Source organism: Trichogramma pretiosum, unplaced genomic scaffold (genome assembly GCF_000599845.2).
Source record: "Trichogramma pretiosum strain Unisexual culture from Peru unplaced genomic scaffold, Tpre_2.0 scaffold30, whole genome shotgun sequence".
NCBI classification, from domain to species: Eukaryota; Metazoa; Arthropoda; class Insecta; order Hymenoptera; family Trichogrammatidae; genus Trichogramma; species Trichogramma pretiosum.
In genome coordinates this window covers 1,531,277-1,549,123 of record NW_019641675.1, presented here as the reverse complement: position 1 = coordinate 1,549,123, position 17,847 = coordinate 1,531,277, and the positions used below count along the sequence as shown (strand labels likewise).

General features: G+C 40.1%; 1 protein-coding gene across 8 annotated transcripts in view; it reads right to left on the bottom strand.

Annotated features, from left to right (window-relative positions):
* LOC106653162 (MAP kinase-activating death domain protein) overlaps window positions 1-17,847 on the bottom strand; it is a 42,620-nt gene that overhangs the window by 16,111 nt on the left and 8,662 nt on the right. For 5 of the 8 annotated variants that reach the window (XM_014372457.2, XM_023460675.1, XM_014372458.2 and 2 more), the window contains exons 2-10: window positions 14,899-15,285; window positions 6,752-6,920; window positions 5,268-5,523; window positions 4,394-4,622; window positions 2,966-3,427; window positions 2,404-2,733; window positions 1,884-1,916; window positions 1,290-1,411; window positions 425-1,200 (exon numbers count right to left, since the gene is read on the bottom strand). In XM_014372457.2, the coding sequence (XP_014227943.1) occupies window positions 425-1,200; window positions 1,290-1,411; window positions 1,884-1,916; window positions 2,404-2,733; window positions 2,966-3,427; window positions 4,394-4,622; window positions 5,268-5,523; window positions 6,752-6,920; window positions 14,899-15,000 (2,479 nt within the window). In that variant the 5' untranslated portion in view covers window positions 15,001-15,285. The remainder of the gene's footprint in view (window positions 1-424; window positions 1,201-1,289; window positions 1,412-1,883; window positions 1,917-2,403; window positions 2,734-2,965; window positions 3,428-4,393; window positions 4,623-5,267; window positions 5,524-6,751; window positions 6,921-14,898; window positions 15,286-17,847) is intronic. The other 3 variants (XM_014372459.2, XM_023460676.1, XM_014372460.2) reach the window with 3 other exon arrangements.

Sequence of the window (17,847 nt, the reverse complement as noted above, 5' to 3'; positions counted from 1 at the left end):
TGTTCAATGTTGTGAAAAAACGTCACTCTTTTGGTTCGAACATTACCGGTTTTTGCCTGAAAACTTTATTGTTGAATAAAAACTAACCACTAAATGTTGAGAATTCCTACCAGGAAATTTGACGTTGTTCTCATTGAGTCCGGCAGGTTTTAAAGGCCTCTGAAAAAAGGCTATAGAGGAGTTAATAAAATTCTGGAAAATTCATACTTCTTCTTTGACTAATTCTACGATTATTTTCTTCGCAGCATTTTCTTTTGAAGTCGTTCGTTTTTTAAGATTCCCTAAGGTCCGTTGTATCAAACTTAGCATAGAGAACTTTACTATCTTGTACCAGGAGACTAAAAAAAATGCCGATAAGAAGCTGTGACCTGGAGAAAAGGGAAGGTCTCCTTTCGAGCGAGATTCATATGGTATATGGACTCACTGTGCGACATGTCGGAGCTCGCCATCTCGGAGACGAAGTCGCTGAGCGACGAGTAGGACGAGCTCGTGCTCTCGGCCGCGTCCGAGTCGCTGCCGCTCTCGTCCGTGGGCTGGCTCTCGTGTTCGCGCATCGCCTTCAGGGCGTTGGACAGGCCGTTGCCGCCGTTCCAGATCGGGAACTGTATGGGCTCGAGCTCGCTGGCGAACCACTTGGCCTTGTCGCCGATCTGCGCGGGATCGCAGACGCCCGTCTGCACCCGGAGAAAGGCGACGTTGCTCGGGGTGAGCGACCACTCGGCCAGGAACTCGACGGCCTGGGTGCGCGCGAACCGATCCAGGAACTGGCTGGCGCGCGGCCGCGAGCGCAGAAACGAGTTGATCTGGAAGGCCACCACGGGCCGGGGATACAGTCGCAGGGTGCGCGTGTGCTCGGTGAAATTGGCCAGGAGATTTTGCGAGTTGAAGAAGCGCACCATGGCGACGCGCGTAGCCACGTCCACAGAGTCGACGTCGTTTCCGTAGATGAAGGGATTGGAGGGACCACCGCCGCCAGCCTGACCACCGGCAGCGCCACCCTGGCCGCTCATCATCGAGCCGTTGTTGTTCGTCGCGTGGTGATGGGTCGTCGACGGCGAGGCTAGTAGACGCTGCGACGAAGCCGTGGAGCTCACGTGCGATATGGCCAACGATGGTCGACGGGGCGACGTCTGGCCCGACGAGTTCACCGGGCTCATGGCTGAGTGGTCCAAGCTCGGTCGATGCTTGGCCGACGATACGCTGCGCGCGCGGAGAGAAGAAAATCATGATTCATTTCATCGCGAATTTCCATCAGAGAGTTGAAAATTGCGAGAGAACAAGTAAAATACCTCAGAGTCGAATGGTGCGACGCGCTGCTCTCCCTGCGACTCTGGGGTGAGTGAAGCTGCTGCTGAGCCGCATTCTGGGGCGTCATCAGATGAGGCTGCGGTATTGACATACTTCCCATGGCCTGTGTGCGTGCGTGTGCCGCGTGCGAGGGATATCAATTGCATTTTATCAGTCTGCTCTTATAAAACGTTACGTGGCTGCTATCTTTTTTTTTCGCTCTCTCATTAAGAAAATAAGTCGAGTGCGCATATATATATATTTTCTACTGGATTGGTATTTTTTTACGTACATAATAAATCTTACCACGAGGTGCTTACTCTAAACAAGGAGCTTTATTTGTAATTTGCAATTTTCTCCTAGTTTTTTCATTCTCTCTACTATACGTCTACGATACTACACATTTTCTATATGTATAGGGAACGTACAGTTAAGAAAAACAAAGTAGAAAAAAACATTTCGTTTCTTACGTACTAAACATGTATTACATGCAAAACTGCTAAAAAAAAAAGAATATTCCAACACAACGTTTTATCTATTAGGCCTTCTGCTAGATAAACACGTGTTTTGTAAAAAATATTAGAAAAGATAATTACACCAGTGCCGGCTTGATCCATTAGTTGCATTGCCTGTAGAAGCGTAGAAGTGGGGTAGAGTTTTAAAAAGTAAAGACAGATAAAAAAGACACAGTTAGTGACACGTTGGTTTTAAAAATTTTTTTTTCAATGTGGATCGAAAAAAAAGCGATGGAAAATGAAGGGAGTAATTATAAAACTTGTTTATTGCGTTCTATTATTGAAAAGGAGACATCGATTGAATAAAAGTTGAAAATGATGATTTTTTTTTCCTCTTTTTTTTTAATAAAAAGCTGTATATAATTTGAAGCAAGTCAAAAGTTATATCGGATCCGCTGGTATATCGTTTGATTGATATTTCAAAAAAAAAAAAAAAGAAACAAACAAAAAAAGACGTCACGACGAAGCGAAGCATATATAAATTCATCTCAAGAATCTTATATTATTATATATTCAAAAAAAGAGATGACAATGAGAGCACGTATAAATAAGGCATAATATAATGTAAAAAAATAGAAGAATAATAAGGACGAGCCCCCACCTGCGCCAAATGATTCTTCAGTATGGAGCCCTCGGGTTCGGGCAGGGGCGGCAGACAGTCGCCCAGGCCGCTCGGCGGCGTGATCCTGTTGCTGTCGAGATCGACCAGCCAGATGTCGTCGGGCATGCGGAAGTTCTTCTTGAACATGAGAAAGGAGGCGGGTATGCCGATGACGAAGGGCGTCGGGGCCAGCAGCAGCTGCTCGGCGCAGCTCATGCACGTGGGCAGCAGCGGTATCGCCGGGAACATGTACTCCAGGGGATAGATCATCGTGACGAAGGCCATCACCGACATGGACAGTGCGTTGTAGTCGCGAGATTGCAGCAGTACCTATGTGTGTGTGTGTGTGTGGACGAGAGATCAAGGGGAAAAGAAAGTATAAAAATGTTTATTCTCCGGAGGGTGTCGAGTAGAGCCGTTTAACTGCGCCTCTCGAGATCAGCAGTCTTTATAGTTGGTTTTTTTTTTCTCTTCTTTTATTGCCTCGATCGCAATGATGCTCGAGAAACGACGCCTCGTATAATCAAGAACAATAATAAAAAGAGCTGCTGCTCTCACTCACCTTGTGCTCGAGCAGAATGAGGGTGAGGACCTTGAGGCAGATATCGACGCCGAGCAGCTCGAGCGGCAGATGCAGCGGAAAATCGACGAGGCTGAAGCGCGTGTGATCCGGCAGAGCGAAGCAGAGCGGGGGCTGGAGCTGCGGCGACAGTATCTCGATCTCGACGCGGGTCCTCGTGGGCACGGGCACCGGGGCGCTCAGCAGCCGCAGGATCCAGGTCTCGATCTCGCGCACGTCGTGCAGCACTATGGACGAGGCGCCCTCGAACGACTGGCCCGAGAGCACCGTCCAGACATTCGTGTCGCGGTACTGCTGGCGCGAGCCTCCGCAGCGCTGGGGCAGGGCCGACTCGTTGCAGGCGTCGATCAGTCGCTTCAGCACGTACAGGCACTCGCGGAACGTCGAGAAGAACGGATGATGCGAGATGATGCAGAGCGAGGTGAGCGAGTGATTGCGTATTCGCTGTTTACAAAAACACACACAGGATTAAATTATATACAAGTGCGTCGGATCGGCTCGCAGCTGTAAGCATATAACGCGTAAAATCCATTAAAAAATGAAAAATAAAATAAATAAAAAGTTTGCTCGTTGAAAAACAACCTCATCGTCGCGGTGATAAAAGCAAAGAGAGAGAAAAGGAAGGAAGCAAACTTTCGCAACGTTGCGTAGTTATTTACCCCTGTACGCTACGATGCCATCATCGGTCTCCCGTGGGCAGAAAATAAGGGGGTGAAAAAAAATGACATAACACAATAATAAACATGTATATACGAGCTTGTGCTCGCGTGTGTATATACATACTGTACAGTTCCATATAACTTCAGGATATACGTGTTTTTCCTTCTTTTTTGTCTCCTTTTTTTCTACTATCTTTACTTTCTCCGTATACCTTTTGCGCGCGTCCGCGAAATCGATTTACGTTAAAAGCTACGAGTAGGATGTATACGAGACCGGTTGATTTTGAAAAAATTTTTTTTCAATATTGGGGCCACCGGCAGAATCCTTTCGTTAAACTAAAAACACGAATTTCACATCTACCTGGTGACGCTATAGATGCCCTTAATAGCTGTATTGAAAGTATTACAATCTGAAAAAGCATAAAATTACCTTTAATTTGATGGTAGTAAAACCTGTCTATGTTCATTAGAACCAAAGTTACAGGTGTTCAAAGGTTTTCTGAAAATTCAAGTGACGATTTTGCTTTTAACGGTTCACAGATTTGATACCTGATTTTGCAATTTTTCAAACTTAAACAATCTGTCGAGAGCAGATTCAGGGCGCCCAGCGACACCGGGTGAATGGAAAACTTCATGTTTTTAGTTTAACTAGAGTATAGGGCCGGTGCTTCCAATATTAAAAAAATTTTTCAAAACGAACGGTGTTAATATAATATACGTCGAAACAAGTGCATTTGACGCGGGTACGTACCTGTCGTCGTCGCGAGGCACGGGGCGAGGGTGAATGGCTGCCGCCGCTCTCGCTGTCGGCCGAAGGAGCCGTTACGCCCAGACGCGGCGGGTGTTGAGCCGTGAGCTGTTGTGGCTGTTGCTGCTGCTGATGTTGATGATGTTGATCCGAATCCGAGGGACGACTTCCGGCGCTGCTGGCTGGTTCCTTCTCCGAGTCGCTCGGGCCCAGGACGCTGCTTCGATAGTCACTGCCAGACGTGGCACGAGAGAGAGACGAGATCGTAACGCGCAACATACAAACACACACACACAAGCAGAGGCAAATTATTTTTATTATAGTTTGGATGAGGAAAAAATGAAGTTTAATTGAAATGGTTTCTGCGCAAAAAAAAAAGCTCACCGAGCTGCGAACGAGAAATGTCGCGTGTACGCGGGTGAATAAATTGATTTTTTCCGCGAAAAAACAATTAAAAAAGAAAAGAAACTGTACGCGCGGAACAGCTCGCGATGAAAAGCCCCAACGCGCGCCGGCGACGAACAATATATAATTAGCGTCGCGCAGGAGCGAAAGCACGCGAGCGCGCTTGTACGTTTCTACAGTCGAGAATATAAATTCTACGTTGAAAAGCTCGGCTCTCTTTTTCCTCGACATTTTCCTCCCGATTAAATTGAATCTGCCATTCTAGATGATATATATATTTTCTCCATATATCTAAAAGAAAAATCGAGAGAGAGAAAGCACCTCGTTTCTCCCTTCCGAGTCCCCGCATCGGCCGAATTCAATATCAGCTACGAATCTCATTTTTTGCCCATCCTCGTGATATGATAAAAATCCGCGCGCACATGCACCGTATTACGTACAAAAATGCGAGCTCTTATTCTCTGCCTCTCACCTGGAAAATGCCGAGTCCGAGCTCTTCTCCATGCTCTTTCTCCAGCTCTCTCTGCGGAAATTCGTGTTTTGCTTGGCGCGAAAGCCAATCCCGGGCTGCGCCGATGTTCCATTGCCAGCAGCAGCAGCAGCAGCGGCGGCAGCACCACCAGCAGACCCAGCCGCAGCCGCAGCCGAAGCTTGCGACGTTGTCCCGTTGGCTCCGGCTCGCTCGACCGGTCGATAAAAGTTCACGCACACGCCGTAACGAGTTTTACCTGTTGAACAGACAACGCACACGGCGTGCAATGCAGCGCCGGATGAGTATACTTACTACGCGCTATTTTTGCATTATTATATACGTATATAGGCGCGTGATTGCGCTTACAATATACAATTTACTTGACGTATGCTGCGCTATTGCGTATATAATAATTCATGGTATAAGACGTGTACCTATATACGTAGTACTTGCAGTAAACAATGAATTTATCGGGCACCACTCGTGTATATGTATACATCGCGTATAACTTTTAATTGCTTCGCTTCGTATATATATTTGCCACTGCTATACGATATAGGTATATAGGGCAAGTAAAACTTGAACGTATTTAACGGTGCGTCGAGAGAGAGAGTGAGAGAGCTAGCTAGCTGCGCGTTGATTGTTGCACGTATCGATTGAGATGTATAATAGGGTATAGGTATACACGCGCGCACGTTTACAGGTGGATTACTGCGCCCTGAGCTATAGCGCGATTATACAATATACGCAAAATAAATTAGATTCTCCTCTCTCTCTCTCTCTCTCTCTCTCTCTCTCTCTCCTCATCTCGTGGAATGTGCACGCGCGAAAATTGTGCGTCAGAGGCAGCAGCACATCGGAGAGAGCTGATTTTGTGATATATACCGTGCTACTATATAGCTGCGATACGATGAAATTACGTTTTACGAGTATACACGTCGTCATTCATTGTCAAGATTACAATTCAAATTCTGTGCGATTGGGTTTTAGAAAAAGTATCAAAAGAGTATAAAAAATTACGCTAGTCGCGGCGAGCCACATCAGGTAAATATAGGATATAATGCAGTTCGCCGAGCGAACGAGCGGGCATAGAAAGGAAATTAATTTAAACTTTATATTCCCGAAAGCACTGCAAGCTCTTGTGCCGTACCGTGACTCGCTATACGTATAAATATAATACACGCGTATACGAAGCGTAACTCGGACTGGTCTAAGGATATGCGACAGGCATTGGCTCTGTTCACCCCCAAGAGATATATAACCGTAAGTTTCTGACCGCACTTTGAATATACACATACGCATAGAGTATCGTACCCGCACGCGTATCATACAGTGGTGAATTTCCAGTTTGCGCGTTGGCTTTTAGATGCCGAGAAAGAGAGAGAGGGAGAAATTTACGTGCGTATACGAGTTTTGCAAAACTTCTAAACCATAGGTAGAAGTAGCAATGATAATAATAATAATGAAACGGCTAGTCGTCTCACCCGAGTCCTTGTCGGTGAGCGTGAAGGTAAACGAATTGGAGTCGCGCAGAGCCGTGCGCTTGGGGCCGACGCTGCTGCAGCCCTCGGGCTGGCAAAAGTACACCATGTCAAGCGGCAGCGGGAAATCCTTGTGATCGTCAACTGGATATCTGCGCAGTAGCTCGGGTACCTGTAACAATGTAACACGGGCGCATATTGCATCATTAATCGGAGTCCTCGATACTGCACGCGGGGTAATTCAATATTGTTCACGCGCAAAGAGAGATAGAGATTGCGCTTTTCTTCTTTCTTCGGATTTTCTGTTTTGTTTTTTATCAATTGTCGGATTCGAGAAATAACTAACAAGGAGAGCCTTTCATCTGCGGGTCACAGATCCAAAACAGATTACCAAACTTGTTTGGGGGTCTTCTTGTACATAATAATGAAGCCCCCTATGGTTACTTTATTCCAATGGGCCCTGGAAAGAGTTATAGAGCAGAAAAAAGTATTAAATATAATATAATATTAAAAAATACCACTTATTGGTATCAGGCCTTGTACGGTCAAGTCTAACTCTCTCAAAAATATTTGTACATGAACTTTTATGGATTCTAAACCCTTTTACAAACAATAAACAATTGAACTCAATTGGTTTGCGGTGTAAATTTTAAAGAGCGCCCCAATTTGAGCTAAAATGAACGTACCAAACAATAAATATTGATGTAAATTATATGAAAATGTTTTTATTTGTATAACTCACATATCTCTTCTCTTCACCTATTCCCGACACTCATCTGGAGTGAATTTACATATCGTTTGAGTGCCAGAAATAGGTGAGAAAGAAAGAACAGTACGTTTTATAAATGAAAACATTTTTACATGATTTAATATAAATATTAGTTGATAAATGCATGCATTTTAGCTTGAATTGGTTCGCTCTTCGAGACTTTTTCAGTAAACCAATTGAGTTAAATTGTTTATTGATTGAAAAGGTGTTTTGGACATTAAAAACTCAAAGTATAAATACTTTTCAGTCAGTTAGACTTGACTGTGTAAACCTGATACCATTATACGCTAATATATGGTATTTTATACGTATTGTATTATATTATTATACTTTATGGTGCTTTATAATGGTTTCCAGGGCCCATTGGAATAAAGTAACCATAGGGGGCTTCATTATTATGTACAATAATACCCCCGAACAAGTTTGGTAAGGATCTGTGACTCACAGATGAAAGGCTTTTCTTTTAAGCATCACGAGTGGATTACTATTCGCAGTGTGCGCGTGGATAGAGGAGATTACAGCACTGGCGTCGATTTTAACATGTGCTCTTATGGAAAAAACTTCCAGTTATGGCAGTGGCGGCCACGGTACCCAATTTCTCCCCATAGGAAATAACATGTAAGTAACTTCCAAAGGCGGGTGCTACGGGTGACGAACGGAGCGAAATACTTAAAACTCACCCAAAGAAGATTCATTTATATCGACTTGGTTATGTCAATTATGATAATTTCAATTTTACACGAAATGATCACGGATTTTAGATATACCAATGATTTCGAGAACACATCACGCAAACGTTATTGAAGAAATTATTTAAGAAAATAGAATGAAGAATGCAAAAATATCAAATAATGAGATTTATTTTTCAAGATAATTTAGGAATGTGGTATTATTGGCTTGAAAACAATATTTTCGTGCATTCTATTAAAATTCTTGTTCTAACTTCTATTTTTAAATATTCGCTCACTGAGTTCTACATAATTTTGTTTCACGCTAAATTAATCTCGGCCCATTGCCACAACGGGCCTTTTTCGTTCCTGCGATCACAAGTTAATTCCCGCTGGAGGATTCATAAAAAATAGTATACGAATCTATGAATCGAAGAAAAAAAGCCTCAGAACACACGTTTATTAGCCTCGTGCTTTTGGGTTTTCAGTATTTTTCCGTTCCCTAGACACATAATATACTACTAGATTCAGTTTTTGAATAATTAGAAAGTGATAGAAAGTGGAAGCCCGACGAAGTAGGAACCTTGCTCATGCCTAGCCATATGTTATATTTATGGGTATGGTATAGGCCGAATGCGTTTACTACGCTGCATTCACGATTTTAAATTATAAAAGGAACAGGGTACGACTGTCTTTACTATATTTTTCTAGTTCTTATGGAACGCTCACTTTAAATACTGAAATACGCTACGGTATCGTATGATTTCCCAAAGATACAAACACGTGTTTTTTACTCTATGATGATGATAAATAGGCTTTATACGATTGCGTACCTATGTACTAGAATAAAAATTTCCAAAAGGTTATAAAGAAAATAAATTATTTAAACAAATGATTTGTTCAATATGCATTAAAAAATTTATAATTAGTCTATAAAAGTTCGTCTCACTTGCATTTAACGTGAACAATTTTATTCGTAATATAAACAATTTAAACAACTACTTTGAGCAAAAAATTATACAGAATTAATAATTAGCACTTTTAAATCCTACATAAGCTCGCGGGTTAAGTATTATCGGAGAAGAAATTTATTTAAAAAATTTTTTTCTTATAATACTGCATTAAAACTTTATAAATAACCCTTGAAAAAACATTGTTAAACCTAATTGCAAAATGTTTTATATGTAATCTTTATTTATTCAAAATTTGGAATTTTGAAAAAAGCGCGTTTGAGGAAGTGAAAGTCGCGGCTGGAGCTCATTTTGAAGATCTATACAGCTCAAAACCTTTCCAATACTGGAAAATTCGTCAGTAGATTCTACATCACGGTTAAATTCAGTCCACAACCCACAGTGTCGTCTCGCAGCTCAAGACGACCACATGTTTGATCGAAGCACGTGTGAATTATTATCACGAGGTAAGTCATTTTCAGAGAATTTATTTTATTTAATTATTTCAGCCTTATAGGCCAAGAAATAGACTTTTACATGTTCTGGTATAATATTTACATTTTTTACTTACTAAAGTACTTAAGCTACTTCTTTATACCTATTATAATTGGGTTTATATTATTTCTAAAAGTATTTACACAGTCAATTACTTATTCCTTACACATTCATGTTATCCTTCATATATGACCCCAACGGAAATTTTTCTCGTGATAAAGTTTTATAAAGTCTTAAAGTCTTTATAAGTCTTATAAATGTACGAAATTCGTACACCTGATTAATTATTTTAAAGAGTTAATAAGAGTTTTTGAAAATTCATAAAACCTCGTGGAAACTCGATTTTTTGGCCAAAGTGTTAAGTTTTTTTTTCATTTATTTTTTATTTATGTATTGTTCTTTGGTTGCCCGTATAGTTTTTTCACCACGATTTTTGATGAGCGTTGATACTAATCAAAAACGTTTTTAAAACTATTAAAAAATCTTATAAACACTTGATAACTCTTCGAAACTCTTTATTAGGGCTGTGCGAGTACCCAAAAAAACTCGACTCGTCGAGTTCGAGTCGAGTTTTTCGGGTACTCGCGTTTTTGTCGAGTACTCGAGTTTTTTCGAATACTCGAAATATATTCAAGTTTTAAGTAAATAAATGATGAATCAACAGACCCCTCTCTTTGTGTACATGCTTATAAGTATGATGAGGTGTGGAACTATTAAATTATTTTTTTCTTCCAATTCTAGACGCTGCGAATGTCATACTTATAAGCATATACAAGCAAAGAGAGGGGTCTAGAGACTGTTGATTCACCATTTAATTACTTAAAATTTAAATACATTGCGAGTAATCGAAAAAAATCGATTACTCGAAAAAACTAGAGTACTCGAAAAAAAATCGAGTATTCGAAAAAACTCGAGTAATCGAATTTTCCCGACTCGCCAAGTTCGAGTCGAGTTCGAGTCGAGTAAAACTTGAAAAATCGGATACTCGCACAGCCCTACTCTTTATAACTCTTTAAAACAATTAAAATTACTTGTAAAAATTGTTTTAATTTTTTTTCTGAACATTTTAGAAACCCAATATCCGGTTTCGCATAAATTTATAAAATAATTTTATATCAATTGAAACTCTAATATAAAGTTTTATTAAATCTTGAAATCATGGTACGAAATCCGGACATTGATAAGAATTTTAAAGACTTATTCAGACTTTTAAAGAGTTTTTAAAGACTTAATGTGGCATTCAATTTCCGTAGGGGGAAGAACAAACAAAAATACAAAAACCCTTGTTAACATTCATAAACAATTACAAAAACCAATTTTACCTTTCAAACTCATTTACAAAAGCCATTATTAACATTCATATTCCTTAACATTACTCGCAAAGCCATGTCAAGCATGATGATCAAATAAAATTTTTTTCTTAAATTATGTACTTTTAAAGAGTTCATTAAAAAAATAAAATCCTGAAATTTTCAGCCCTATAGGTCCATCCGTCATGGATCTTTAGGAGATCAAAGTTGAAATTTTATTTTTCAAATTTTATTCAGCTTCCCAAGGGTGAATATGAAAAAAATGTTGAAACATGATTTTTTCAAGTAAAATATTGATGAGGAATTCAGATTTATTGTCAAAAATCATATTCATAAGCTTCTGCTTCATTGAAAAGTGAAAACAGCATAAAAGTCAGAAAATAAACATGCTCGTATTCAGCGATTAGGTCTGCAATATTGTATTATACTCATCGATACATCAAAATACAACTTTTGATGAATTTTGGTCATGGGCAGACAAACAGATTTTTTTATTGAGCATTGTATAAGTCAAGAATCAAATATATTTAAAGAAAAACTATGGTTTTTGACTCCTACAATGCTTAATAAAGAAGTCTGTTTGTCTGCCCATAACCAAAATTTATCAAAAGTTGTATTTTGATGTATCGATGAACATATTACAATATTGGCCATATCGCTGGATACGAACACGTTTATTTTTTAACTTTTATGCTGTTTTCACTTTTTAATGTAGCAGAAGCTTATGAATATGATTTTTGACAACAAGTCTGAATTCTTCATAAAATTTCATATAAAAAATCATGTTTCAACAATTTTTTCACATTCACTCTTCATCTTCAATGAAATTACCAGTAACACTTTCTCCTTGATTGTACACTGCATAGATCTGTAAGTTATTTCCTATTGATATTTTCACCACACCTGTGTTTGGTTCATGCACTTCATAATTTCTCCATAGTTCAACCTCCATTCTCCTTTCTTTCTCCATCACCATGTGTACAATACATGTGTACAGTCAGTACGCCTTAGATCATATCGACTGCAGCAGGTGATTAACTTATAAACATTATTTTTTATTTCTAGTGACTGTGTGCTGTGCATAAGTGAACATACTGTTGAGCTACCAGAACGAAAAGGAATCCTATTACACTATGGACGTTACTGGTGACGAATGCAGCGATTGCCACAGCTACGCTTGCGAACAAAAACACGTTGATCAACGAAAGCAATTAAAGGTTTCGGAGAAGAGATGGCTAGACCAACTGCTTGCATGGTCAAAAGATACATCCAGATTACGTCCCCACAACCGAGAATTAGAGAAAGTAATTGATAATTGTCTGTGGAAGGCTGTGAAAAATAGCTGCAAAAGCAACAATCCGTATGAAGCAGAATCTCTAATCAAAGTTTTAGTCGCGAATGATATCAAGAACAGACCTAAAGTTGGTGAAGTCGGCAAGCCTTTGTTGCATTACAAAACGCCAATTCATTATATAATTGAAAACACTGATAATAAGTGGCCTCAAATTATTCGTGGACTATTTAAAATATTCAATAGATGTGACGTGAATTACACCGACGATATCGGTTTTACGCACTTTCATGCAGCCTGCCAGTATGGCATTGAACATGTGGTTGAGAAGTTTCTCGAACTTGGTCAAGATCCCGATTGCCCTGGATTCGTGGCAGGTTGTTCGCCACTATTTTTGGCAGTAAAGAACGGACATTTGAAGGTGGCCTCGTTGTTGTTGAGAAATGGGGCCAATCCAAATTTAGCTGACGTTAAAGGATGGACACCACTGCACATTATTTGCGCTAATGAGACAACGCGGCTATGCTTAAATACAGTGGGAAAAAAATCGTACGATGAAATTTTAGAGGAGTTCATAGAAAAGAGATGGGACGAAGACCTTGAAAGGATGCAAGCCGATGCTTGGACCCAATTGGCTGACATGCATGCCGCTAACACTCTGTTCGACTACGAAAGTGCAGCGATCGAATTGTTGCTTAGACACGGCGCCAATCCAAGTTTGGCTATCGATCAGGGATGGACTCCTTTGCACATTATGTGCGCGAAAAAGGGATACAGAGATTGCAGCGCGATCGAATCATTTTTCCGCAGCAACAACGAAAATCATCAGTTGGAAATTGACGCCCAGGACGAGTTGGGTATGACACCATTGAACTTGGCTGTGATTTGCGGTAACACACACATGGCCGCTATGCTGCTGGCGAGAGGCGCCAATCCAAGTTTGCCTAATTACCTAGGATGGACAACTTTGCATTGTATTTGCGGTGAACTTTACGATGATGACCTTACGGAGTTGTTTTTTAAGATCTGCGACGAAAAACATCGGCTGGAGCTGATCAATGCTCAGGATAAGACGGGTCAAACGCCGCTAAGCATAGCTATGTTCAATGGAAGCAAGAAGGCGGTTGAATTGCTACTGAGAAATGGAGCTGATCCTAATGTAGTAAATATATTTGGAGAGACGCCTCTTCACTTGGTTTGCCAGAGATATCACGACGACGACGACTTGCTCAAGCTATTTTTCAACATCAACAAAGAAATCGATCAGGTGGTGCAAGTCGATGCCCAAGATGAAGATGGCGAAACACCAATACACTTAGCTTTGATCCACAACAACAAGAAAATAATGAAATTGTTGATCGAAAATGGCGCCAATCCTAATTTGGCCAATAATTTAGGGTGTACCCCTCTACATATTATTTGTCAGAGTTCCGACGACGAGGATGACACAGCGAACATCTTTTTCAAAATAATCGAGGACTGCCGTAAATCAGTACAGGTCGACTCCCAAAACAATTTGAATCAGACGCCGATGGAGCTGGCTTCATTACGCAGCCGCAGAAACTTGATCGAACTGCTGTTGAGAAAAGGTGCACAACCGATTATAAATGACATTTTCGTCTCGATTGATCAAGATGATTACTTTGAAGATGACTTCGTCGTAACCTATTACGAAGAGAAGGAGGAGGCGGAGGAGGTGAAGGAGGAGGAGTAGGAGCAGGAGGAGTTTGCAGGGACGAAGCAACGGTCGAGCGGCTGTTCATATCGCAAATGTTGTGTATTGTGTACATACTTTTTTATATCAGTCTCTACTTCTCACTTTTACAATTAGAGGTAACTTTTTTTCAGAAACTGAAGACTAAGTCTTTCGAGTATGCTGCAGTTAATTTTTTATAGAACTCTTATTTTAAAAGAATATAGAGGAATTAATCGTACATTATTAAAATAAAATAAATGTAAAAAAAGTTTCATTAAATAAAAATTAAATTAAACAAAAGTTGAAATAGTTTCGATTTCCTTATTGATGATTTAATTGGCAAAAAAATTAAATGAATAAAAATCATTCAAATGAAATCGAAGTTCAAAAGAGGAGCTTTTTGATGGAACAAAATTCAACCTAAATTACCTATCAGATTTTTGAGAAAACCCAAATTAAATTCTATACATGTAACATTACCGAAGATTGCATTAAATTGTAAATTTTCATCCAATGGAATAATAAATAAACTTTTTAAAAAACTTTTAAAACAACCGGGTCATCCATCAAAATCAAAAGTTATCAGCCAATAGGTACCAAATCTCGGTGATTAAATATCGATAGCAGACAAGTCGATACAAAAAAAACCAACTCTTTGATTGACTGATACTTGCAATAGAAATCACTAGAGTGATATTTCATCTTCAAAAAGAAAAATTTCAGATAAAAAAAATAAAATACACATGAATAATCTTACAATTAGTCGCAGATAGTTTTATTAAAATTGATTGATCACCTTCTGAAGTATGAAAGTGACGTTCTTCACCAACGCTCGGTTAAATGACTATATTACCAATGGATTATGGTTACGAATTTTATCAATTTTAGGTAAAAAAGTTTGGACGCGAAGTTCCATGCATTTGGTAAATGGCCGCTTAAATACTATATATAATCAATACACACACGCGTACCTGTATGGATTGCCTAGCCGGTGGCTGAGGCGGCGGTCTGGCCCCGACGATGGCCAAGTAATCGACCAGCCGCGGGCACAGAAACTTCTTTTGCATGTCCATGTTGAGGGCGCGAGTCGATGTCTTGCCTTCGTGCAACGACTCTCACGCGCGAGTTTACAAGACAATGCGAATCGAGCTCGGGGAACGACGTCACCGCGTTCCTTTCCTCGACGGCGTGAAAGTCGTTGCAGCCACTGGCCGCAAAATAGCGCAGCAGCTCGTGCGGGCGTCTTCGTAGCTCGTTGGCCTCGGCGACTCGCTCATCGTGACTGCACGAGTTGATTCTGATGCATCGCCGTCGCGCGTCGTCGTGCGTGCGTGTGCCGCGATGCGCCACTTCCTCACCTGTGTACACACGGAATACAAGATAAATTAGTATAAAGTTGCACCGAAAGGTAGTTCGGGTGTGCGTGTGTGTCGACTCAAAATAGCTATCATACGCTCGAGTTCATTGCGTCCTCGCTCGATTCTTCTATTAAATTTTCAACTTGTTTTGAATTCGATAACGCTAAAAGTTTATACCTACATATAATTGCATTATTCTACATCTACTCTGCTCTCGAAAACTTTGCTTTGTAGAAATTGATCACATTCAATTTTTCCTCGTCTTTAGTTATACTGTTGGTAACTGTGAAGTAAAACTTAAACTTAATGCAGATTCAATCTAAAACCAGATGTTAAATCGCAACTGACTTTTATTCAATCAAAATTTATGTTAGACTTTGCCACTAGATGGCAAGTACCTTTTTCTATAAATCTGCAAGTGATTAAGTAAAAATAATTTTATATAAATAAACAAATGCATTATTCGTGTTATGTGGTTATGTATTCTCTTGGAAATGCACGAAAAATTGTTTTATCATCCCTAACTGAAGAGAAACATCGAAACGATGATTTCCTCACTCAGTCTTAATTTATTTCTTTAATTATTGTGAACGAAAAATGATGAAATTCTAAGAGTAATCATTAATGATACTGTAATTTAATTAAAGTTTAATTTAATGTATTTTTTACAATACAAAGACCGCAAAGCAACAACTGATGAAATTTGAATCAGATTTAAAGAATTTTACATAAAATTTAGTTAGATACAATTGAAAAAACCACTCTTGATTCATTTGTAATCTCATTAATTTTTTTCCTGCTTCTACTTGAAATTAAATTCTTCTATACTATATGTGAAATAAAACGTTTCCCCGCTTCCACATTAACTTTGATGTGTTCACAAACACGAAGTAAACGTAAGGACGCGAGCGATCATCAACTCGCGACGTTCGTAATTGTAATATCGTCACCCCAGCGCAGGAAGGTATCTATTTCCAAGCTGTAGCAAGAAGGATACTTACTCTCGCGCAGAGGCAAAAAGGTATCTAACTCGAGCGCAGCGGCAAAAAGGTATCTAATTCGAGCGAGAAGCAAAAAAGTAGCTTATTCAAACGAAGTGGCAAGAAAGTTTTGACGCGCTGAATTTAGGTTGGCAACGGAGCCGTAAATGATAAAATTTTGTTTTGTATTAGAGCAAAAAAGAGGAAAAACATTTGAGCTAGTGTAATGAGTTCCATCTATTTGAAATGCGAGCAAACAAATCAATCTTACCGTGATTTCGACTCAGTTTGCCACTTATGGAGAACTTTGTATGTTATGAAAGGAAAGTAGAAGTTATCGGCTTTACATATAGCTTTGAATTAAATGTTGAATGTTGAATGTTAAAACAAAATTTTATCATTTACGGCTCCGTTGCCAACCTAAATTCAGCGCGTCAAAACTTTCTTGCCACTTCGTTCGAATAAGCTACTTTTTTGCTTCTCGCTCGAATTAGATACCTTTTTGACGCTGCGCTCGAGTTAGATACCTTTTTGCCTCTGCGCGCGAGTAAGTATCCTTCTTGCTACAGAATTTGAATAAATACCTTCCTGCGCTGGGGCGACGATATAATTGCAATACACACAAAGGGCTGCAATTCCGATGAAGGGTGTGCGATATCGAAAATTAAGCGGGTGCAATAATTCGGGTTTATAATGTTCTCGTCAACGCGCAATCAACGCGCTTTGCACACCTTCTGCGCACGTATGTATATATAGGTTCATATACACATCCTGTAAGCTGCTGGGGTAGCTTGGTATATGTATACGCGAGCGCAACAGCTTTTATTAATGAAAGCGACGAAGCGACGATAATTCGATGGCGGCAGTACCGCTCGCAGCAGCAGCAACAGCTATATGCAATCACGAAATATAAATCCTTCGATAAACCGCCCGAGCGAGTACGTATAACAAATATAGTATATATACACACGACCAGAGGTTTGATTAAAAATTCACGCGTTTATATAGCTATATGCAGCATCTAATACCACGCGATACGCGCGCGTACACGCATACAATAATAATAGTAGTAGTAGCAGCAGCAGTCGTTGTTTTATCAAGGCGTACGTCGAGTGCATTAACTCCTGTGTACACTTTGGAAACGTGATCAGGCCGCGCCAAGATATATACGAATATATATGCCTTGTGTGCATTACGCCTGGACACGTATAATAATGTACACAGGTACACGTACGACGACGACGACCTTATTATAATGTGCATTCGCGAACGCAGCACACACTCGTGCATAGCGTAATCAGCTTTCCTGTATTCCGGCGGTATGGTACGCAGCTCACAGATAGCAGCTGCGCAAGCTCACCCGTTCTCTGCACGAGAAAATACGTATACCCAATTATTTTTTTTGTTCCAAGCAGCTTTCCCGCTCTCTCCTTGAGCTCCAGTTCAGCCTCAGGGAAATTGCAGAATCCGTATATCACACCGATGTGTATATAATATGAAATGACATATATGAATGTACATTATTCGGAGGGTCACGAGTAGAAAAATATATACGTGTGCTGTGCTAAACGCGATTAGTTTT